At 35.6% G+C, this 23,879-nt stretch overlaps 1 protein-coding gene across 12 annotated transcripts in view; it reads left to right on the forward strand.

Moving 5' to 3' along the window:
- The window catches only part of THOC2 (THO complex subunit 2), a 118,564-nt gene that overhangs the window by 70,700 nt on the left and 23,985 nt on the right, over window positions 1-23,879 (forward strand). For 10 of the 12 annotated variants that reach the window (XM_070366240.1, XM_070366241.1, XM_070366243.1 and 7 more), the window contains exons 13-23: window positions 5,872-5,913; window positions 6,355-6,485; window positions 6,585-6,686; window positions 10,539-10,635; window positions 11,274-11,367; window positions 11,780-11,860; window positions 14,728-14,824; window positions 16,242-16,359; window positions 17,353-17,532; window positions 18,600-18,764; window positions 23,150-23,425. In XM_070366240.1, the coding sequence (XP_070222341.1) occupies window positions 5,872-5,913; window positions 6,355-6,485; window positions 6,585-6,686; window positions 10,539-10,635; window positions 11,274-11,367; window positions 11,780-11,860; window positions 14,728-14,824; window positions 16,242-16,359; window positions 17,353-17,532; window positions 18,600-18,764; window positions 23,150-23,425 (1,383 nt within the window). The remainder of the gene's footprint in view (window positions 1-5,871; window positions 5,914-6,354; window positions 6,486-6,584; window positions 6,687-10,538; window positions 10,636-11,273; window positions 11,368-11,779; window positions 11,861-14,727; window positions 14,825-16,241; window positions 16,360-17,352; window positions 17,533-18,599; window positions 18,765-23,149; window positions 23,426-23,879) is intronic. The other 2 variants (XM_070366245.1, XM_070366248.1) reach the window with 1 other exon arrangement.

Genomic DNA, 23,879 nt, shown 5'->3' on the forward strand with positions numbered 1-23,879 from the left:
AGAGAAGTTCTGTTTATGTTTCACTCTGTTATCTTAATTCAGTTGTCTGACTAGTTTCTTTATTTGACTGTTTCTTATGTTGGACTTTGGTAAAAAAAAAGCCAAAGGAAAGGAAAATGAGGTCGCTCAGTTGTGTCTGACTCTGCGACCCCATGGACTGTAGCCTACCAGACTCCTCTGTCCATGGGATTTTCCAGGCAAGAGTACTGGAGTGGGTTGCCATTTCCTTCTCCAAAATGCTCTAAATTGATTCACAGATAAAGTTTATAGAGAAACCTGGAGTCAAAGGGTCAGGTTGGGTACTATTGGGTTGGCCAAGAAGTTTGTTTCAGTTTTTCAGTGAGATGTTCTAGAAAAACCCAAATGAACCTTTTGGCTAACCCAGTAGGTGATAGTAGGAAGTTGTGATAATGATAATTGGGGTAATGTGGAAGAATGTCCTTATTCTTAGGAGATGCACACTGAAGTTTTTTGAGATCATGTCTGCAACTTTTTTGGTCAAGAGAAAAAAAGGCAAATGTTAATTGTTGAATGTACATAGGAGCTATATAGATGTTCATGGATAGCATACATTGATTCAACTTTTATGTAAGCTTAGACGTTTTCATAATAAAAATTTGGGTTACTAGGGGGAGACTGTACCTTAATACCATTCATCCTTAAACTGGTTCTAGTTTATGAAGCAGCTACTTTAGAATCTTGACTTGATATTTATTGTTTTTTGTTAGCTATTAGGGGAGGGAGAGTCATTTTTCTAAGCCAGAGATGGGTGGTAATTATATTTGTCTTGTCTAGCTCCTGGGGTTGCAGTGTGAATCAAATGAGATATGTCATCTCACACGCTAGTAAAGTAATGCTCAAAATTCTCCAAGCCAGGCTTCAGCAATACGTGAACCGTGAACTTCCACATGTTCAAGCTGGTTTTAGAAAAGGCAGAGGAAGCAGAGATCAAATTGCCAACATCCGCTGGATCATGGAAAAAGCAAGAGAGTTCCAGAAAAACATCTATTTCTGCTTTATTGACTATGCCAAAGCCTTTGACTGTGTGGATCACAATAAACGGTGGAAAATTCTTCAAGAGATGGGAATACCAGACCATATGACCTGCCTCTTGAGAAATCTGTGTGCAGGTCAGGAAGCAACAGTTGGAACTAGACATGGAACAACAGAGTGGTTCCAAATAGGAAAAGGAGTATGTCAAGGCTGTATATTGTCACCCTAATTATTTAACTTATATGCAGAGTACATCATGAGAAACACTGGGCTGGAAGAAGCACAAGCTGGAATCAAGATTTCTGGGAGAAATATCAATAACATCAGATATGCAGATGACACCACCCTTATGGCAGAAAGTGAAGAAGAACCTAAAGAGCCTCTTGATGAACATGAATGTGAAAAAGTTGGCTTAAAGCTCAACATTCAGAAAACGAAGATCATGGCATCCGGTCCCATCACTTCATGGGAAATAGATGGGGAAACAGTGGAAACAGTGGCAGACTTTATTTTCCTGGGCTCCAAAATCACTGCAGATGGTGACTGCAGCCATGGAATTAAAAGATGCTTACTCCTTGGAAGGAAAGTTATGACCAACCTATACAGCATATTAAGAAGCAGAGATATTACTTTGCCAACAAAGTCTAGTCAAGGCTATGGTTTTTCCAGTAGTCATGTATGGATGTGAGAGTTGGACTGTGAAGAAGGCTGAGCGCTGAAGAATTGATGCTTTTGAACTGTGGTGTTGGAGAAGACTCTTGAGAGTCCCTTGGACTTCAAGGAGATCCAGTCATTTCATGCTAAAGGAGATCAGTCCTGGGTGTTCATTGGAAGGACTGATGTTGAAGCTGAAACTCAATTCTTTGGCCACCTGATGCAAAGAGCTGACTCATTGGAAAAGACCCTGATGCTGGGAAAGATTGAGGGCAGGAGGAGAAGGGGACGACAGAGGATGAGATGGTTGGATAGCATCACCAGCTCAATGGACAGGGGTTTGGGTGGACTCCGGGAGTTGGTGATGAACAGGGAGGACTGTGCTGCGGTTCATGGGGTCGCAAAGAGTTGGACACGACTGAGCAACTGAAGTGAACTGAACTGAAACATTAATTAGATTCTAATAATTAGGTATTCAATTTTAGAGTTAAAAATAGTTGTCATGAATTTTTAAGATCATAATAAGTTATCACTTATGTCAGCTATTGCTACACTGTCTTTGGTGAATTTTGAAAGTGTTAAATATAGTTTAATCTATTTCTGTCTTTAAATATAAGATGCCACTTTAAAGTAGCAGTTTCATTTCCCTCAGCAGATTTTATATGGGAATGCTTTTAGCTTCTTTACATTGTAGTATTAAATGTTTTTCCCCCCTCATTGTTGATTTGTTATAAATAATCAAAGAATTTTTTTCAAATAAAGGACATTTTTGTTGCTGGGTTTTAATGAACTTGTTAAGGGTAGTTATGGACGTGTGTCCATTTAAAAATAGAAACAAATTTTGTAAACTATTTTAAAAACAATCAGAACTTTTCATTATAATTCTTATTGTCCAAATGGACACAGACACTGCTCTCATTGGCAATCTAGAATTGGAGCATAAGTTTGATCTACAATACCCTTGCTGTTTAATGAGTCTGAGCAGGGAAAAACTGTTAGAATGTTTATATATGTATTATCCCCTATAATAATTAGTTTGAACTGAAGTCATTTTAGGTATTAATATCTGTGGCAATTCTAAACAAGGTATAGAATCATAGTAATAAATTACTATGTAACAAATTACAAATAGGATCTTAATTTTTCCCATTAGTTATGTTTTTTACCTGGGAGGGGTATGTAAACATACAAGGAGAGGCAGACATTTAAATCTATTAGTAGGCAAATGGAGACTCTTATGTACAAACAGTGTAATTTTAAAAACTATGTTTTATACAAGAAAAGAAAGTAGAATTTTTAGTGTGGACCACATGCATGCAGTAAACAAACACTTGATTTAACTCTTGTAACTCCGCTCTGTTTCCTGAAATTGAACCTCAGTGTTTAGTTTCAGAAAAGATAATTCAAAGTGTGTAAAAGAGAGCTAACATTTAAAAATTACCCTGGGATAAAAACTGAGCCAGCACTTACGTCATCTTGTGTGTGGGTGACCATATTAGACATTGTTCGGCATCTTCGTAGAGGTTTGTCTTGACTGAAAAAGAAATGTGGTGGAAGATAGTACTTTTCATTTAGTATCCTACCCTGTGATTTCATAAATGATGTAGTATCAAAGTTAAGGGATTATTTCTAACTAAGTGTTTTGTAAAGTCTTTAAGAATTTCTGATTGAAAGTTAAAAAGACTTTGAACCAAAACACTGAAAGACGATTCAGTTATCTCTTCTCCAGGCTTGATAAACTCAGGTTCCCATTACTTTTAATTTATAGGTTATATTTTCCTATTTTAAGTTACTGTGATGAGTCTCTATCAAAAGGTTTTCTCATAGAGTAGTTTTAAGACAAATCTGAAGTTCTTAGCCCATTCCATGGAACATAGTACTCAGTGAATGATAGCTAATAAGAACAAGAAAAATAAGGATGTTGAAAATAATGCCATGACTTATTTAAATGTAGCTTTGAATTCTAATCTAGGCTTAAATTTAAGTATTTTTCATTTTTTCCCTTTTTTGAGATAAAGTATACTCCAGTATGCTACTACTTTAGTATTTGAAACATTCATGAGTAAAAAGTACTAAAAATAGTACATTAGTAATAAAAAAAGTAATTTATCTAGTTATATCTACGACTTTCCCCAACCTTTATTTTTCAACTCTCCAAAAGCCGCTTCTTGATGAACCTATTGTTTTGTATGTGGGGGGCTGTGTGCTCAGTGCTGTTATGTAGCCCTGACCGCTACTCTGTCGTTGTAGGGCAAGAATGAAACCTGCTTGGGGTCATTCATAGCTGATGGTCTGTGTAGACATAATTGTGTGTGCTCAATTTTATTCAGACTTAAAAATTCAGTTCCTAATAGTACATTGGTAAGCCTAGTTTTGGTCTTAAAGAGATCTTCAAAGAACTATCTTTGTCAGTTCCTCAAAGATAGAAACATTCTCCTGCTCGTCTTTGAATTCCCAGTGCCTGGAACATAGTAAACAAACGCAAGAATGGATTATCTTTTGTCCACCCCCATCCTTTCTCCCACTTCTGCCTGACCATTCAATAAAGCTTTTAGTATTCTTTTGTGGGAATGGAGAGTTTTGTATGTGCTCTGAATTAAAAAGCATATTAAGTTAAACTAAAGGAAACAAGGAAGTGGAATGTGTAAAGAAAATCACTTTTACCTGTGTGTCTATCTTGATATTTTTTTGTTCATCTTTATTATAACTAGCCTTTGATAGAAACATTTTCTTACTGTTCTTGTAGATAGTTTCATTGTGCTTTCCATATTTCTTTCTCTCTTTCAAATTTTCCTGTTTGTGAAATCCAGAGAATTGATACATAAACATTAAAAACTAATGAAAGTATCTAGTAAGGGAATTAGGACAGCTTAATAACTAGGAAAATGTCTTATTAGTATGGAGAAAACTGCATGTAGCTTTTTTAGGTTCATTTGAATTGTAGTATACTGAACTGAACTGATGCTAGGAAAAGAGTAACTTAACTGCCTTTATCCCCAACACAATACACTGTAAACCTAATTCTTCCAATTATGACATACCCTTATTTCTGCCTCCCAGGGTACACCCAGTATGCCATGAAGATTACCCCCCTCCTCCCAACAAAATAAAAGCAACTGTCTAGTTTGTTTTCTGCCAAGCCACTTCTTCATAACCAGACTCCTTATTTGCTGACCAGGATATATGTTGATGCCTAAATTGTTTCTGTGAAAGGGAGCCATATTTTTTACCCTGCCAATTTAAAAAAATGTGATTGTTTGTTTTCCTGTTAAAGTAATATGACTGTCCCTGAGTTAGTCTTATGTGAAAATGTTGCATGGAAGTTAGATTTCCCTGTAGTAACACCCATTAAATTACTCAATCATGAAAACACACATGCACAAAATATACTTATCTACCAATAAAGTATGTGAGCTGCTTATTTGCTTTCCCCCTTCTCACACTGGATATTGAGCTAAATCCTTTCCAGAAATCTCGATTGTCCTTGAGTATCAGTTCTTCAGCTGTCCGTTTGGCCTTTGCACACTCCCCACAACACTCCATCTGAATATTCACACACAAATGTTATGATTTCATTTTGAATGAATAGGCAGCATTGTCAGACATGGCACTTCAGCAGCCCACCTGCAAATCCCTGATAAAATAAGGACCCAGGCCATTTTGTTCAAGTCTGTTTAAGTTAGGAAGTGGTTTGGTCTTTGTCAGCAATGTTAGTAATATTTTTGGGCTTATTTCTTGGTGAGGATTAAGTAGTGGTGAATTAAAATGTAGCTTTAAATTTTCTTTGCGTTTAGTTTTTGTTGTTATTGCTTTGGTGTTAGATTTTACCAATTCTGAGGGAGAAAACTAGAATGTCTGGAGGGAGAATTGTAAATGCATTATAACCAAATTGAGCTTGCTACAATTTTATAATAAATATTCAGATCAGTTTTAGGATGTGGTAGGTCTGTGATAATGAGGTTGAGGAAAAAATTGGCTTATAAATCTGGCATTTAAAATTCATGAATGTTACAAATTATTTGAAAGTTAGAAATATAGATAAGAATTTAAAATGTTAATTTGTAATAATGGCTATATGTAAAATCTACATGTGTGTAACAAGTTAGGAAAGAATTCAAAACCACATGCAAGTTGATTGTTTTTTGAATTAGAAATGAAGTTGCAACAGCATAATCTTAATCTTTTTGCATTTTATTTATAGTTTTTTTTTTTTTTTAATTTTAGTTTCAGTCTGATGGAAGCAAACAAGAAGATAAAGAAAAAACGGTAAGAGACTAGAAAAGTCCAATGTGTCTAATGTTTGTCTAGGTACAGCATACAGTGAATTTTACTGTGAACAAGCTTTAATCACCTATGCGAATAACTATTTTATACTTGTACATGTTGAATATAGCTTTTGGCTTATCATACAAAGTATCTTTTAAGATTGACAGCTTCCTGTTTTTGAGGATTGCCTTGTTCAAGAAAGGAAAAGGGATAAAAAGTCCCTTATTCTTGCTACACCTTTCCTTCCCTCACCTCATTTGCTTTCTTAGATAGAGAAACACAAATACATTGTGAAAAGTACAGTGATAATGTGGGGAATTAGATATGGTGTGTTATGAAATCAAAGAATGGCAATTTTTCCAAGGCTCACATAAATTTGTTTTGGGGGGAGGGATTAGTATGCACCTCTTACTGAAATAACTTTTCTTCCCTTCTTCTTAGGAAGTTATCCTTAGCTGTTTGCTTAGCATTACTGACCAGGTATTACTTCCATCTCTTTCTTTGATGGACTGCAATGCTTGTATGTCTGAGGAACTATGGGGAATGTTTAAAACATTTCCATATCAGCATAGGTAAATATATAATATTTTGTATTTTTAGTTAAACAGTTCTAGTGCACTAACCTTGAAATGTTTAACTTTTCATAATTCTTCATCTCATCATTTTTAAAGATATCGTCTGTATGGCCAGTGGAAGAATGAAACTTACAACAGTCATCCACTTTTAGTAAAAGTTAAAGCTCAAACAATAGACAGAGCCAAATATATCATGAAGTAAGTTTTAATTTATTTTTCTTCTTAATATCTGGATCTGATTTACTTTCTTTCAGCCAGCTTGTCTGAGTTTCAGTTTTGAGGATGCCCAGGAGTATTTACTAATGGTATAGCTGATTATATACTTCCCATAGACTACCAATTTTTGTGGTTTTTAGCTTGTTTTGACTATAATATTAGCTTTTGTAGGTGTCATTTTGCAAAGCTACAAACTCTATAAAAATCCTTTATAGGATGAATTATAGGATTTTTTTTTAAAGGAGGGCATACTGTGGCCTTTGCTCAATTTGGGTAATACATCCAATGGCTTATACAAGATAGTCAAAAGTTCTAGGAATTTCTGCTAGCATTTTTCCCCCCTTTTTGGAAGATCTAGTAGAGTCATGCAGAACTATCTCCTTAGGGACTCAACTTTTGAAACATTTCCATTTTTTAAATTTGTGTGCTTTATTTTCATGTCACTAAAAACATGAGTGATGTTATTCCTAGTTCCTAGTAAACTGAAGTTTAATTATGAAAATTGTATACTTCAAATCAGTACTGGTTTAGATACTAATTACACTGCTGCATTGCAAGGATTTTCAGCAAGGCTGTTTTTTGTCATTTCTTTTACATTAGAGCAGTGGTATGGTTATTCTAATTAGAAGTAGTGCATTTTAGTTTAACTAGATTAAACAGTATGCAGTGAGACTTTCTTTGCCTAGTGATATTATCCTAGGTTGCAGTCTACTAGGGAAACACGTGTGTGCACAATCACAGTCTGGTTTAATAGATGGCTGTTACACAGCATGTATAAAGTTCTCTGGGACAATTGAGAAGAGAACAAATTATTCCACCTCATGGAAGTTAGGAAAGGAAGGCATGTTAAGAGGTGATATAAGAACTGCTCCTTCCGAAAGAGTTCCACTTTTAAGAATTCCCCAAGTAGGGTTTCTAGCTTAATAATAGCTAATATTTATGAAGCCATTACTATATGTGATGGACACTGAACTAAGTGCTTTATATGGATTATTTAATGATGTATTAAATACTGAATCTGTCTCTTCCACTCTCTACCCCCGCTTACTTAGTTCTTTCAGCTGGAGTATTATAGTGCCTTGTATTATTCTCTTTCTTCAAAATCCTTTGGTGACTAACCATTGCCTGCAGGTTATATGTCAAACTTCATGGCATGGTGATATAAGAGCACCTCCATGATCTGTCTCTCACTATTTCCATCCTCATTTCCTGTCACTTTTACCTCTAGCTGTACTGAGCCCCACGTATGTTTCCCTGAATGTGCTATGGTCTCCTTTTTCTTTGCATATATTTTTTTTGTTCATACAGATTTTCCCTTACCTCTTTTCCTCTCTCCATCTGGTGACCTCACCCTTGGATGGTGGGCTCCAGTGTCACCTCTGTGAAGCCTTCCATTGCATATACCACCAAGCAAAATAGATTTTTTAAAAATTTAATTAATTAGTTTTTGGGGCGCCGGGTCTTTATTGCTGCGTGTGGGCTTTCTCTAGTGCGGTGCGCGGGCTTCTCATTGCAGTGGCTTCTCTTGTTGCAGAGCACGGGCTCTAGGGTGTGCAGGCTCAGTAGTTGTGGTGCATGGGCTTAGTTGCCCCTCGGCATGTGGAATCTTCCCGGAGCAGGGATCGAACCGTGTCCCCTGCATTGGCAGGCGGATTCTTAACAACTGGACCACCAGGGAAGTCCGATGATTGTTCTTTATTTGTGCCGCCACTATTAAATATGCATATAAATACTATCATACTGCTTATGTATATTGCTATGATTATTTTTCTTTTTAAAATTATCTAATTTTTTTTTACTAGTTTATACATTCACATGTTTTAAATTTTAGTAGATATGAAAAAGTAGACAGTAAAAAGTCTCTCACCCTGTCCACTCAGTTCCCCCAAGGGAAAAAATGTGGCCACTGTTTACTTTCTTATTTATCATTTGATATTTTTATGTATATGCAAATAGATACAAATATATTATTCCCTCTCTTTTTATACTATTGATAGTGTATAATAAGTAATGTTCTATAAGTTGCTCTAATTGTTTATGAAAAAAACTTTTTTTTTAATTGTTTTAAATCTACCTCCCCAGCTGAACTGAGCTTGAGAGCAGGAACTGTTACACATCTTTGTATTTCTAGTGATTAGCACTCTGCCCATCATAGAAGACATTAATATGAATTAATGAATAAGTAAATTAATATACATGTTTATCACAGAACAATATGTGCAGAATTTTTCATGTATTTGGATTTTTTTTGTTAGCTGTAACTGTTACACTAGCCTTGAACAGTATGATTTTAGTATTCATTGAATTTTTTGAGAATGAAATCATTAATTTATTACTTGAGAATTTCACCAGTTTTGATTACTGTTTAAAACATGAATTTTCTATAGGACATCCAGTAATTCATTCCACAGATGCTCATTGATTGTGTTCCATATGCCAAGCACCATAGTTGCTTGAGGGGAAGACATAATCAAGAGAATATTCCTTTTATTATAATTTTTTTTTTTTTGGTGGAGGGAGGAAGCAGAAAGAAATGAAATAAAAAAATGGGAAAGAAATGGCTGTTTTTGTCAAGTAGGAGGGCTACCTGAAATAGTAGGGTTAGAAGTAAGGGCAGGTGGTGGTAAGCTTGAAAGTGGAACAGAGTATAGCCAAAGTTTAAAACTGATGAGTCATTCTTTTCTATGGGAAAAAAAGAAACTGGGCATAGAGAATGGGAAAGGGAAGCAGTTGATAAAATAATTTTGATTAATGTATCAGTTTTGTCTTAAGTTTTTAAAGATAATTATAGTTTGTCACTTCCAGAATGGTCACATTCCTTGAACTGTCAACTACATTCATTATTTGCTTCATTATATTTTCATTCTAGAAAGCTGTCACTTGTTATTTTTTCAAGTTTCTAGATTTATTATGTAATAGTCTTATCAGAAGAGTTTAAGATCCTGTGTAATAATTGTTTTGAATTTGTAAGCATTTCATAGATATAAATTTCCAAAATGTTAGTAAAAGAATACTTAGTAGAGGGTGAATTAAAGAGAAAGGAAAGAGTAGAATTAATTTTTCAGGACTTGATTACTTTGAATATGAAAATCAGAGAACTTCCTGTATCAAGTGCAATCTTGGCTATCACTCTTTTAGGGTCACTAAGACAGATGACATGAGGCATTTCAATGTATTACACCAAATTTGTTATCTTAATCCCTAAACTGATCGTGAGCCCTTCTAAATCTGAAATAATTATTCTCTGTAAGAAGAGTTTTATGTACTTGTAGAGTACGGAGAAGGTAACGGCACCCCACTCCAGTACTCTTGCCTGGAAAGTCCCATGGATGGAGGAGCCTGGTAGGTTCCAGTCCATGGGGTCACTAAGAGTCGGACACGACTGAGCGACTTCACTTTCACTTTTCACTTTCATGCATTGGAGAAGGAAATGGCAACCCACTCCAGTGTTCTTGCCTGGAGAATCCCAGGGACGGGGGAGCCTGATGGGCTGCCGTCTCTGGGGTCGCACAGAGTCAGACACAACTGAAGCGACTTAGCAGCAGCAGCAGCAGAGTACGTTAAGAGTTTTAATGCTTATTAGACTATTACTGTAAAATGAAAATGTGTATATTATAAGTGTTAAGCATTAATACAAAAGTTTAATACCCTCTTGGAGAATGCCTAATCAAAATAGCTCAAGTCCTGCAGTAAAGCATATGATGAGGGTGGTGGTTTACATGGATCCATTTTGGATATATGGGAAATAAATTTTTTTTCATGTGTAACAAAGCTACCAACATTACAAGGGAAATTACTTAAGATGATCCCTGCCACCTTTTTCTCCTCTTGTAGGCGTCTAACCAAGGAAAATGTGAAGCCTTCTGGAAGACAAATTGGGAAGTTGAGCCACAGCAATCCAACCATTTTGTTTGATTATGTATGTTTTGAGGTTAATATTATTTTCAGGGATTTTTCTTTTTGTTGTCTTTAAATTAGCACAAGTGGAAATAGAATGATGTAGCTTAAAAAATGATAGTTTTAGGGGAAAAATCTTTAGCAAATGAACCATTGTATGGTTATTCTAAAAGTAAAATTTAGTATGCTATATACTTAACACATTGATCTACTTTTCTAGTAATATGTGACAATGCTGTTGCTATAAACAGATTCTCTGACATTGTCTCATGTATCACATTTTGAGTTACAAAAACATTAATAAATACATTAATACATTATTTGTTGATTTAGTTTTTAGAAACACTTGAACAGCATTTCATTGCGATTCAGATGTAACACTTTCATATTTAGAATGTGATTTCTAAAACACATTTGACGTCAGTCTAGCCTCTATAATTCCAAAATTCAAGTTCGGATGTCCTGGAATTATTTCCTAATTGGAAAATGTGTCCTAAGAAAATATTTTCTTAGGAAATGATAAAATAGTAGGTTTTATATAATAAAACAATGGAAGGAAACTAAGTATTATTTCTTTTGAAAAATAAAAAAGACTAGCCATTATTTAGTTAGCACAGTAAAAGTTCTCTTTTGATTAGTTAATGCCTTTTATTCTTTGTTGCCATCTTCCAGATCTTGTCACAAATACAGAAGTATGATAACTTGATAACACCTGTAGTAGATTCATTGAAATACCTCACTTCGTTGAATTATGACGTCTTGGCCTGTATCCTTTCAAATGAAGTAATTCATAGGTTTTACATTTCATAGGTTGTAGTGGTGAATGTTTTTTTTTTTTCATTCTAAGTTCCTTTCCTAACCATCTGAGGTTGATTCAGATGGCTGATTGGAAGATTGGCCAGTCTGGAGTTTGTGTCTGGGTTGTATATTGGGAAAGATAATGTTAAGATGACCAAAAATCTTTGATATAGTTAGATTCTATCTTGCATGCTAAAAGATGGAAAAGAGGCTGCTAAAAAGAAAAGTTGGTACTATAATGAGTGTATTTTTCAATAATTTGTAATAAATTGAAGCTAACAATTAACTTTTTTTCCAAAGGGTGGCATTTTATTGTTCTCTTAGCTAAAAGTCATTGTTAGAGATGTAATGACTTAAAATTTTTTCTTAATTTATGAAAGATTGTATCATTGAAGCTTTAGCTAATCCAGAAAAGGAGAAAATGAAACATGACGACACAACCATCTCAAGTTGGCTTCAGAGTAAGTATTTTTATTTTTCCAAGGATGAAATTTCCATCCGTTGTTAACTGCCGTGCTATGTATTCTGTTACTTATGCTAAGAAGAATCTATTTGTCAAGAGCTTTTGAGACTGTCTAACCACTCAGCTTGTTCTACAGAGGGTTCAAGTCCTCGGTTGTGTAAGGAGGTGCATATGGTATTTATTCCTTTTCTAACTCAAGAGATCAGTATTGGCTGTGATAGAATTTGGAGAAACATTACTTGGGAGATGAAAGTTCCCATCCATTCTATTATTTTAGAAGAATTAATCTTAAGGGAACTCTTCTTCCATCTCTCCTTTCTATCCTGAGGTTCCAGTTACCTTAAAAGAACAAAAACTTGGTTGTTTCATAAAAAGCCCTAGCATTGGGTTTTTTCCCCTTGTGCCTTTGATTTCTAGCAGCCATTTACATTTTCTTTCAACCAGTTGTGTCTCTAATAGCTGAATCTTCAGTAACTCTCCATTGCCCTTTGAAGTCTGCAATCTGTACTATATCATACAAGTAAGTTCTTTTGGAATCAGGTCCTCTTTCTATACTAGCCTCATCTTTTGCCCCTCCCTAATATTCTAGTTCACATGGAAAGTGAACTTCTTGCACTTTCCATGGCCCTTTTGCACATATTGTTCCCTCTTCTTGGGGGTACACATCCATGCCCACTCATCTCTTCCAGCACACTTCTACTTATTCAGTAGATTTCAGGTCACTTTCTTTGGGAAGCTTTCCCTGTTAACACCTCCCACCCGAAACGTCGGAATAAAATGTCCCTCTTTGGTACTGTTGTGTAGCTTTTGATTCATCATAGTTATTTTAGTTTACTTTTCTGTATCTTTCTGTAATGTAAGCTCCTTGAGACCAGGACCTGTGTTTTGTGCATTATCCTTTAGGTGCTCAGCAAATAATTATTGAAAAGGATGCAGATCACTTGACTTCACTAGGGTATCCTCCTCTTGTCTTGACTGGGATTTTCTCCCTACTAATGTGATAAAGACTATTGGCTACATTGGTCTTTTGTTTGCTTCTTGGTCTGGTGATGTTTCCTTGCACCTCCACAACTGGTGGCACATTCCTAGATAAAGTGAGATTTTTTTTGTGACTCAGACTTTTGAGGGGCAAGTGTTTTGTTGATCATTCAAGTCTGAGTTATATGAAAGATTCCGTTGTGTCCTAATTCATGTCACAGGTTGTGGAATCAGGCCTAAATATTTGAATCACTGTTCTACCTCATACCCAACTCTGTGACCCTTAGCTAGTTTCATGACATAACTGTTCCAGAATTTTCCTTATTGATAGGTTTATACTAACTTGAGATGATTATTGCAAAGATTAAATGAGATAATTACATAAAGAGCTTAGTAGTTACTTGGCATATGTATGATCAATGAATATTAGCTATTAGGTTGGTGCAAAAGTAATTGCAGTTGTGCATTGTTGAACTTTGCCATTTGATATTGAAATACATTCTTAAATGTGGTTATACACTTGTATAAAATGATGTTATATAACATTTTAATGTGCATTTCTCACTTTATTATTTTTTTGCTTATGACTTACTACTTGCTGTTTATATTTATTTTAGACTAGGGAAATGATGTTAGACAAAAAACAAATTCAAGTGATTTTCTTATTTGAGTTCAAAATGGATTGTAAAGCAGCAGAGACAACTTGCAACATCAACAATGCATTTGGCCCAGGAACTGCTAATGAATGTACAGTGCAGTGGTAGTTCAAGAAGTTTTGGAAAGGAGACAAGAGCCTTGAAGATAAGGAGCACACTGCCGGGCCATCTAGTTGACAGTGACCAACTGAGAGGATTATCAAAGTTGATCCTCTAACAGCTACACAAGAAGTTTCCCAAGAACTCTGTCAACCATTCTGTGGTTGTTTGGCATTTGAAGCAAATTGGAAAGATGAAAAAGCTTGATAGTGGGTGCCTCATGAGCTCACGGCAAATCAAAAAATCATCATTTTGAAGTGTTGTCTTCTCTTTCTCTACATAACAACAAAAACCCATTTCTTGATTGGATTGTGACCTGTGACAAAAAGTGGATTGTGTAAGACAACTGGGGATGACCAGCTCAGTGGTTGAACCTAGACGCTCCAAAGCACTTCCCAAAGCCAAACTTGCACCAAAAAAGGTCATGGTCACTGTTTGGTGGTCTGCTGTTGGTGTGATCCACTACAGCTTTCTGAATCCTGGTGAAACCATTGCATCTGAGAATTATGCTCAGCAAATTGATGATGTGCACTGAAAACTGCAGTGCTTGCATCCGGCATTGATCAACAGAAAGGGCCCGGTTTTTCTCCATGACAATGCCTGACTGCATGGCACACAACCAACACTTCAAAAGTTGAATGAATTGGGTTACAAAGTTTCACCTCATCTGCCATGTTCACCTGACCTGTCGCCAGCTGACTACCACTTCTTCAAGCATCTTGACAACTTTTTGCAGGGTAAATGCTTCCATAATCAGCAGGATGCAGAAAATGCTTTCCAGAAGTTCGCCAAATCCTGAAGCATGGATATTTTATGCTTTAGGAATAAACAAACTTATTTCTCATTGGCAAAAATGTGTTGATTGTAGTGGTTCCTATTTTGATTAATAAAGATGTGTTTGAGCCTAGTTATAATGATTTAAAATTTCACTGTCTGAAACCGCAGTTGCTTTTGTACCAACCTTAATATTATTAATTATAAAATTCTATTCAGTGGCATCAGCAACAGTTTTTCCCAGCTCATTTTGTTTTGGAAATTGAGTTAGTTGAAATGACACTTAATATTGTGCTCTTTGTTTTACGAACTGTTTTTTTTAAAAGCCCTGTTTCTTTTTTTTTTTTTTTTCATATAGGTCTGGCTAGTTTCTGTGGTGCAGTTTTTCGTAAATATCCAATTGATCTTGCTGGTCTTCTTCAGTATGTGGCTAATCAGCTAAAGGCAGGCAAAAGGTATTCATAGCAAATTATATGTAAATGAAATTCAATAATTAATTTGCTTCTGCTGGTATTGGGATATTGAGGTTGCTAGTATCTTGAAAAACTATTTGTTGGTTGTAGACTTAAGAATAATAGTTGTTCACTTATTTACATGGAATTCTTTAATTAAAAGAAATTAAAGAAATTATAACTTACATATATAAACAATTTTATAATTTTATAATATTTGGCTATATATGTAACTCATTAAAAAATTCATATTGACTATGCATTAGACTTTTGAATAAATGATTGATATATTTTAAATCCTCTTATGGCAAAACATATTGCACTATTGATTATGCTACTGGGCAGGAATTAGCCTTTACATTGAGCATTTGGTAGGAATGTGTTTATTTTGAAGGTGTATGTACTATCTTTAAAACAACTATTTTTTGAATTTAAACTTTAGAGATAGGTAACATTAATGTATCTTTGGACACTGTCCTCTTTTCTGTATAAACAGTTTTATTATTTTATTCTGGACTAATATCAGTGCTTAGAGTTTGAATTAGAATGTAGATTAAACCCCATCAGCAATAGACTGACTAGACTAAGAATTGAAAAATATTTTCAAAAGCTTTCTGGTAGAAAGCAAACAAATCTGTAAAGCTCTCTGGTGCTTCAAACAAGTATTATCTAAGTAATTCTTGACAGATTGTTTTGGTTTAGGGAAAAATTTAAAAAAGAAAAACAAAACTATGTTAAGGATCTGTTGGCCATTCCCATACATTTCACTCTTCTGTGACTATTTAGGCCAGGAAAATAATCATGTTACTTTAAAATCTCTAGTTCAGTCTTCTGTACTGTGATATAGTTTTTGTGACCATCTAATGGAAAGATTTTATTGGTACTTGTTGCATACTAATTTGCATGAGGGCCCTCTTGTTTTCAAAAACTATGTTTAGAGAAGCAAGGCAAGTTGAGAGAGTAAGCACTTCCTCTCTTGGAAAAACCACCATTCTTCTTTCTAAGAAAAAAGGAGTCTTAGAAAAACCACTGTTCCTTTGTCTGTTAACTTGTATCTTGGGTATGCTTAGGTTTACCTTTCTTTGGAAACACATCTGCATCTATTTTGTAGAAAAGTATGTTTTTACTTCATTACTCAACAAATTAAGGAAGATCTTAGAAGTCATAAGGTGTCATTTTCATCAGTAGTCATAAACTTAGAGAATTCAAATGAATGACTGTTGGCACAGTAATAAATATGCTTAAGGCAGACCTCCAAACTGTCATCTTAGGCTCAAATATTGCAACTTTGAACTTGGATTTCCTTCCTTTTTTCCCTTTCTCCTCTCCCTGCCTCCATTCCTCCTTCTTAGTGTATTAATTACAACTGATTTACATTTGAAGTTTCAACTGTAGACTGTTTCTTATTTTTCCTAAATAGTTTTGACCTGCTTATACTGAAAGAAGTGGTACAAAAAATGGCAGGAATAGAAATTACAGAAGAAATGACAATGGAGCAACTAGAAGCCATGACTGGTGGAGAGCAACTAAAAGCTGAGGTGAGAGTTGCTCTTTTTGTTTAGTGACTTAAAATTCAAACTGGGTGCATGCTACCTTTTAAATTCACATTAAAAAAAGTACTTGGAAATATACCTCACCAAGGAAATGAAAGACTTATTATGCTGAGAACTATAAAACATTAATAAAGGAAATTGAAGATGATTCAAAGAAATGGAAAGATATTCCATGCTCTTGGATTGGAAGAATTAACATTGTTAAAATGGCCATACTACCCAAAGCAATCTACAGTTAATGTCATCCCTGTCAAAATATCTAGGACTTTTTTTTTTTTTTTTTACAGAACTAGAACAGATAATCCTAGAATTTATATGGAACCATAAAAGACCCAGAATTGCCAAAGCAATTTTGAGGGAAAAAAAACAAAGCTGGAGGCATAACCCTCCCAGACTTCAGACAGTACTACAAAGCTACAGTAATAAAAATGTATGCTTGTGCATAATAAAGAATTTAAACATCAAATAAGTACATAAAGCTAAATGTCAAAGCCATACCCTTCTCTTATAATCGTCCCCACCTCCTTTTTAAAAATGGCAATGTTCTAGTTATTTAAACCTTTTAAAAAAGCTGAAACAAAGTATAAAAGATAGTAATACATCTAAAAGGAAATAAATATCAAATCTTCTGTGGTCCTTGATACTCCAGCTGGCATAAATCTGAGCATAGTTACTCTGTTGTTGAATCTGCTCCGAACTGACTAAAGAATAATCCTTTATAAGGAACCACATGGTAGAAAGTGGAAAATATGTAGAAGTTTAAAGACAATTGGCAGTTATCTTTAAGCCAGTGACTAAAGCCAGTGGCAGTAATAGTGTCAATAAAATAAATTTGTCAGGAGAGGGAAGGATTGTAAGGTGTGTGAGATTTTTTATCTTCAGGATTGTAACCAAACCTTTCCTGTTTTCTTTTTTCAAATCAGATGGTATGTGTTATGTACTGGTACGCTAGTAAAATGTATGTCTTCTCTTTTGCAGGGTGGTTATTTTGGCCAGATAAGAAACACGAAAAAATCCTCCCAGAGATTAAAGGATGCACTATTAGACCATGATCTTGCTCTTCCTCTCTGCTTGCTTATGGCTCAGCAGAGGAATGGGGTAATCTTTCAGGAAGGTGGAGAGAAACATTTGAAACTTGTGGGAAAACTCTATGATCAGGCAAGTTAAAGTGGCCTTTGTGTTTCTGTGGGTTTTTAAATCTTGATAATGGAAAATATAGAATGTTATGTAATTTGAAAATGTCATTTTGCTCATCATATATATTATATATACCATGGTATATATATTTTATATATATATATTATGGTATATATTATATATGATATATATTATGGCATATGATGTATATATAAAATAGACATTCTAGAAATAGGGACAATTTCTGTGCAAATTATGATATTTAAGAGATGGCTCTAGGGATATAATAGTATAAGGTTTTCTGTCATTTTTGGAAATTTTATGGTAATAAACTTGTATTTATAATATACACAAGTTTAGAACAAAACCCTAACAAAATGTGAATAATGATAATCATAGATTGTACAATGAACCCTTGATCAGTTTTAAGCTTTAACAACTTTACATAGTGATGTTAATTGTAGCACTCTCTAAGAATGTATTGATGTGTTCCTGGTCGATAACATTCAGGTGACAAAAGACGTAGTAATACGTCTCTAGTCAATAATGCGTTAAGCACCAAAACCTATGGCTAACCTAAAAAATGTGTTTAACTATCACCATATTACAAGGTAATAAAAAAATCACACGTGTTTTATAAAATTTTCTACTTTTAAGGGCCAAGAGAATTGACTTGTATATACATAATATTGTTCTATAAAATTTAGGTAAATATATTTTACCACTAAAAGTGGTGAACTTGAGACCCTGGTCGACTATCAAAACACCTGTGGCGGATTCATGTCGATGTATGGCAAAACCAATACAATATTGTAAAGTAATTAGCCTCCAATTAAAATAAATAAATTTATATTAAAAAAATTCTCAAATTAGTCAACTTTTCAGGACCTGAGTGTATTTTTTGTAATATGGTTATATGATTAAGTTTGTGGATTATCTCCAAAGTTCTTTCAAGTAGTAATATTTGAATTCTTAATTGTTAATCAAAATATTGTTAAAAAGAACATCTTAGTCATTTTGGAAAACATTACGTTGGTTTAATAAAATGTTAGCACATTTGTGTTTTTTGTCTTATTTTTTAAATTTAGTGTCATGATACCCTGGTACAGTTTGGTGGGTTTTTAGCATCTAATCTAAGCACAGAAGATTATATAAAGCGAGTGCCTTCAATTGATGTGCTCTGTAATGAATTTCACACACCTCATGATGCAGCATTTTTCCTGTCTAGGCCAATGTATGCACACCATATTTCGGTAAGTATAAGTATTTTTGCTGCCATTTCAAGAATGATTCCACATTACTTCTTAACTGTTTTATTTGTAAGTGCGTAGTTTGACATAGGTTATTAGAGAGTTGCTCTTTTGTTAGTATTCAGCTCTGAGCAGTGGTCAATGAACATAACCCTTTTAAAAAGGAAAGTCCTTCTACTTCTATAATTTTACTGTTACTACACTACCAGTTGTCCAAGTTGATATCTTATAGATCCTCTAGAACTATAGTTTTTAAACATTAGTGCAGATCATCAGGAAATTATTAGAGAACCACCAGGGAAGCATCTTAAAAACTTAACCCCATGTCCATAAATTCTGATTTAGAAATTTGAATGCTACCAGAGAATTTTTGCTTTTTTTTTTTTAAATAAGACTAGATGATTCTGATGCAGATGAATGTGGCATATCATTCTGAGAAACACCCCTAGTGAGTTTCCTTAGTGACAGTTATCCTTGTCAGATAGTTGACTTGCTATTACACATACTGCCTTGGAAGAAAAGACTGAAAGACTTAACCACCCCCAAACATTGTAAATACTCCTGCACTCTCTGTTGTGTAACTTCTAGGAAAGGTATATTCATGGTTCCTGTTTTATTTCTCTCCACCTACATAAAAAACAAATGAAAACAAACAACAACAAAAAGCAAACTAGAGTCCCCCCAAGTAGGTTCTCTCTTTAGTGACTGTACTGAAAATCAAGTAAGGATGTGGGGTAAGAGGAGAAAGCCCTTCCTCTTCTTGTCTATCTGCCACCTGGACTCTTCCCTTCAAAGCCATTACCTCTAATAGGAATTTACTTGTCCTTTTTCCTCATGGCCATGGTCAGTCCTCTGTTTGGAAACTGTGGTCTTCTCCACTCTGACTAGAGTCTAAGCATGTTCTTCATTTTTGTGTAGGCTTGGATTCTGGCCCTTCTGTTTATCTGTTGTTTTTAAGTCTGTACTATGCAAGGCTTTCATTACATATTTGAGGCAAGATCTTGGTTCCCCTCTCTTTAACTAGGATCCCTTCTTTGTTCCAGTAGGGATACAGGGCTGTATATTAGAGTTTGGCAAAACATGCTGAGAAATTTGGGATCTAACTGATCATTTGATCAACCTATTTAGTTGTAAACCTAGCTATTAGTGTTTACATATCAACTGCTACAGTCTCACACTTAACTTCTAACAACTAACTAAATGTTAATTGATTCAACTATTGCTTGCAATACTGTGCTTTACTCTCTAGAGGGAAAAAGACAATAAGGGAGTAAGATTGGGTTGTTGCTTCTCCTTCAGACTCTTCTCAATCCAGAAAATTTATATTGTCTTTGTGTAGGTATATTTTGTGTTGTTGCTCCACCCCCAGTATATCAGTCTCAGCTATACAACAGAGGACCTGATTTCTTGAGGGACTGAGGTGGTAGAATTGCTTCATCTCAGAAGTTCTGACCTACTGTGTACTATACTGAGAAGTGAACACACTAATCAGTGATATTGAACCCTAGCAAAGAGGAAAACTTGGTTGCTTGATGTTGGCTAAGCATTTCCAGGTCAGAAAATGGAGCAGATCATTCATACCAACAGCTACTTTTTCCATAGTCTGTAGAAAATATTGCTTAAGAGATAAAAATATCTAAACAAAGAAATGTCATTCCCCTCTCAGGGTTGAGAGGAAAACAGTTCAGAACTACAGAGGTGGCTGTACAACCAAGTCAGAGGTAGGCCACATACCACCCCCTGGAAAGGGAATTCCTCGGCAACCTTGGTTGCACAGGATTGGGCAGCCAAGCTTCCCTTGGGATCCTTACTTTGCCTCTTGCAAAAGCCCCTCTTGGAGAACCGCCCCCCACCCCTCACTCTTAAAAATACCTATTTTGTTTTTTGGCCATGCCGAGAAGCATGTGGGATCTTCGTTCCCAAACCAGGGACCATACCTGCATGCTCTGTATTGGAAAGGTGAAGTCCCAACCACTGGACTGCCAGAGAAGCCCCTTGAAGAACCTTTGATGAGAGAGTATGAGTATTAGAGGGCAGCTGGGTCCCTTCCATAAAGTGATTACTTGCAGACTCTCCTGGGAATAATTAAGCCAACCAAATACTGCTCAGATTGTTAGAGTGTTAAAGAGTAATTAGAGGTACAGCAGAGACTTCCTGGCAGTCCAGTGGTTAGGGCTCTGCTTGCAGTGCAGGGGGCATGGATTCAGTTGCTGGTTGGGGAACTAAGATCCCATATGCCATGAGGCACAGCCAGAAAAAACAGCAATAACAGTGAGTATCAGTTCTATTCCGTAGGTCTAGTTCCTCAGGTGACTTTGTAGAACTGTTAAACTTATCAATTTGACTGAAGATATGAGCTTGAAGAGGGGTTAGACTGACTTTAGGCAAGGAAGTATTTGTCCTCAACAAATATGAAGTATAGCCATCTTTTCTGATTGAGCCTGTTTTATTTTCAGCTAGATAGGAACCAGGAGGGTGCCTGGCAATAGAAGTCACAGATTCAGAATGAAAGGATTAGGGAGACTAGGGCTACCATATAACATTCTCATGTTGTTATTGTTTATTCACTAAGTCTTGTCTGACTCTTTGCCACCCCTTGGACTGCAGCATGCCAGGGTCCTCTGTCCATGGGATTTCCCAGGCAAGAATACTGGTTTTAATCGTTGAGACCCACCTTGCAACACTGGTCTCAAGGAAAGGCTTTCCCTCTAGTTCATATTCTAAATATGACCAAATCAGGTAGATAAGCTATCTTATGCAGGTAATTTCAGCACTGTTTTATTCTGTTTTGTTAGAACCTCAGCAGATATCATTCTGCACACATAGGTTCATATTAGTTAACTTCAATAGGACTTCAGTAGGATCAAAAATTTTAAAGTCTTTCTTATCACAGCTGCTATTCTCTCAGGTTTCTGGTGTAATTGGGACCTCTCTCCTAAGTAATGTTCTTTTTATTTATAGGTTTGTCATGTGTAGCCTCAGTAGTTATCAGTGTGCTCTCTAAAATGGGGATAACAAGAGATAATTTTTCCCACTTCTAAAATAATTGTATGATTCTCTATTCTGCTTGAGATATCCTGTGAAACAAAGAGCACTTGGTGTGCCTTCAAGCCAATGAGCCTAGAGTATGGCAGCACTCAGTGGGAACAGCAGCCGGATTGTAAGGAGCCAAGACTCTGCTTGTCATGATGCAGAATTGGAAGTAGGACCTTTGACTTCTGACCTTCTAGTTCTGGGTTCCATGTTTAGCAAAAACTGAATGATTTAGGTGCTTTTCTAGCATAAAGAAGCAGCTAGTTTTAGATGTCATCTTAGGTTCATCTTCAGGGATGATGCCTAACCCAGACAGTTTTCTGGATGAGAGCTCTTTCGTCTTAAACTGAAGGACATGAGACAGTAGCAACAACTCTACTTTGTATTGTTTTCTTTTTTATGCTTGGCATATATTTTATGAACTATTGATAATATGTGGTCCCTTCTGTTGTACTAACAGATTCTTTTTTTCATACAATTAATCCCGACTCTCCCCCAAACCAATCAAGCCAAAAAATAAGCTTTAGGAAGTCAGTTCCCATATGCTTTAAACTTCAGTATACCGTAGTCATTCAGAGAAAATCTTATTTGGCTTAGCAATAGGATTACCCGTAGGTCCTTGTTTGCTCAAGACTTTCCCAGTTTCAGCACTACAGTCTTGCATCCTTGGAAACCTCTCAATCACAGGGAGATCTGGACAGTTGGTTCTCCTACTTAGCAGTCTTATGGTAATGTTCTCATAACCTTTCTTTGTGTTAATCCAGCTTCTTAATTGACAGATCATAACAGATGACAGGGGCTACATGTAGTGATAAAACATTCTGTCTTGGTTTGCTGTCCTGCTTAGTTCCTAGTGTTAAGACCATCTACTTGGTTCCCTTGAATATTTCAAAAGCAGGAGTGGAAACCCCACCTGTTCAGTCCTTGATGCAGCAGCAAGAGTATAGTGGAGGAAACGGTCAAGGGGCTCACATACCCTATTCACTTACTCAGCAGGAACTTGTGCAATAGGAATCTTCTGAAAAGCTCCTAGTAAGATCATAGGACTAAATATTGAAACAGCTTCCAGGGATGATTTATCTTTAATGTTGTTGGTAAGAAATTAGATTTCCTGCAACATTTTTGATTGGTTATTTTCTGATTCTTGAAAAGGGGACCTAGGTTTTTTTTTGGTAACTTTTTATTTTTTACTGGAGTATGGCCAGTTAACAATGTTGTGATAGTTTCAGGTGGACAGTGAAGGGATTCAGCCATAGATATATATGTGTATCCATTCAAGGGAACCTAGGTTTTTATACTATGAAAGTCATTGGTATAAATATTGTATGTATGTGTTTTTACTTTTTTATCTCCAGTCAAAGTATGACGAACTTAAAAAATCAGAGAAGGGAAGTAAACAGCAGCATAAAGTCCATAAGTACATCACATCATGTGAAATGGTGATGGCTCCTGTTCATGAAGCAGTGGTTTCCTTACACGTTTCCAAAGTCTGGGATGACATCAGTCCTCAATTCTATGCTACATTCTGGTCATTGACAATGTATGACCTTGCAGTTCCACATACCAGCTATGAACGGGAAGTCAATAAACTTAAAATCCAGATGAAAGCAATTGATGACAATCAGGAAATGGTAGGTTTTTGTTCTAGTAGCTCAAGAAGAATAACTTCATGGTATTAATTCAACACTTTCTGTATCTTGGAATTATAGTAGCTCAGGTTTCTATCTTGTTATTTTATAATGTTTTTCTAAGTGGGTTTAGAAATGATCTCTCCATGAGTGGGGGCAGGGGTTTGGTGAGTGCATGGAGGTTATGATCAATCATAAGGTATTCAAGTTTGCGTTTCTACTGAATGCTGTGCTAGCAACTTAAAATGGTCTGTGTTACTAATTGCATGAAGAATGGGAATTCCCCAGAGGAGAATTCTTTAGGAGAAAACTTTATTGAAGAGGTGAGTCTTAAACTGAATAGGCCTTGAAGATAGGTTAGATTTAGAAATATGGAGGCAAATTGGCGACTCTAGAGCTTCAGCGAAGGTGTGAAGTAATCTAAGGTTTAAAGAGACCATTTGTACTATAGTGATAA

The sequence above is a fragment of the Bos mutus genome, chromosome X, assembly GCF_027580195.1.
Source record: "Bos mutus isolate GX-2022 chromosome X, NWIPB_WYAK_1.1, whole genome shotgun sequence".
In the NCBI taxonomy this organism is placed as follows: domain Eukaryota; kingdom Metazoa; phylum Chordata; class Mammalia; order Artiodactyla; family Bovidae; genus Bos; species Bos mutus.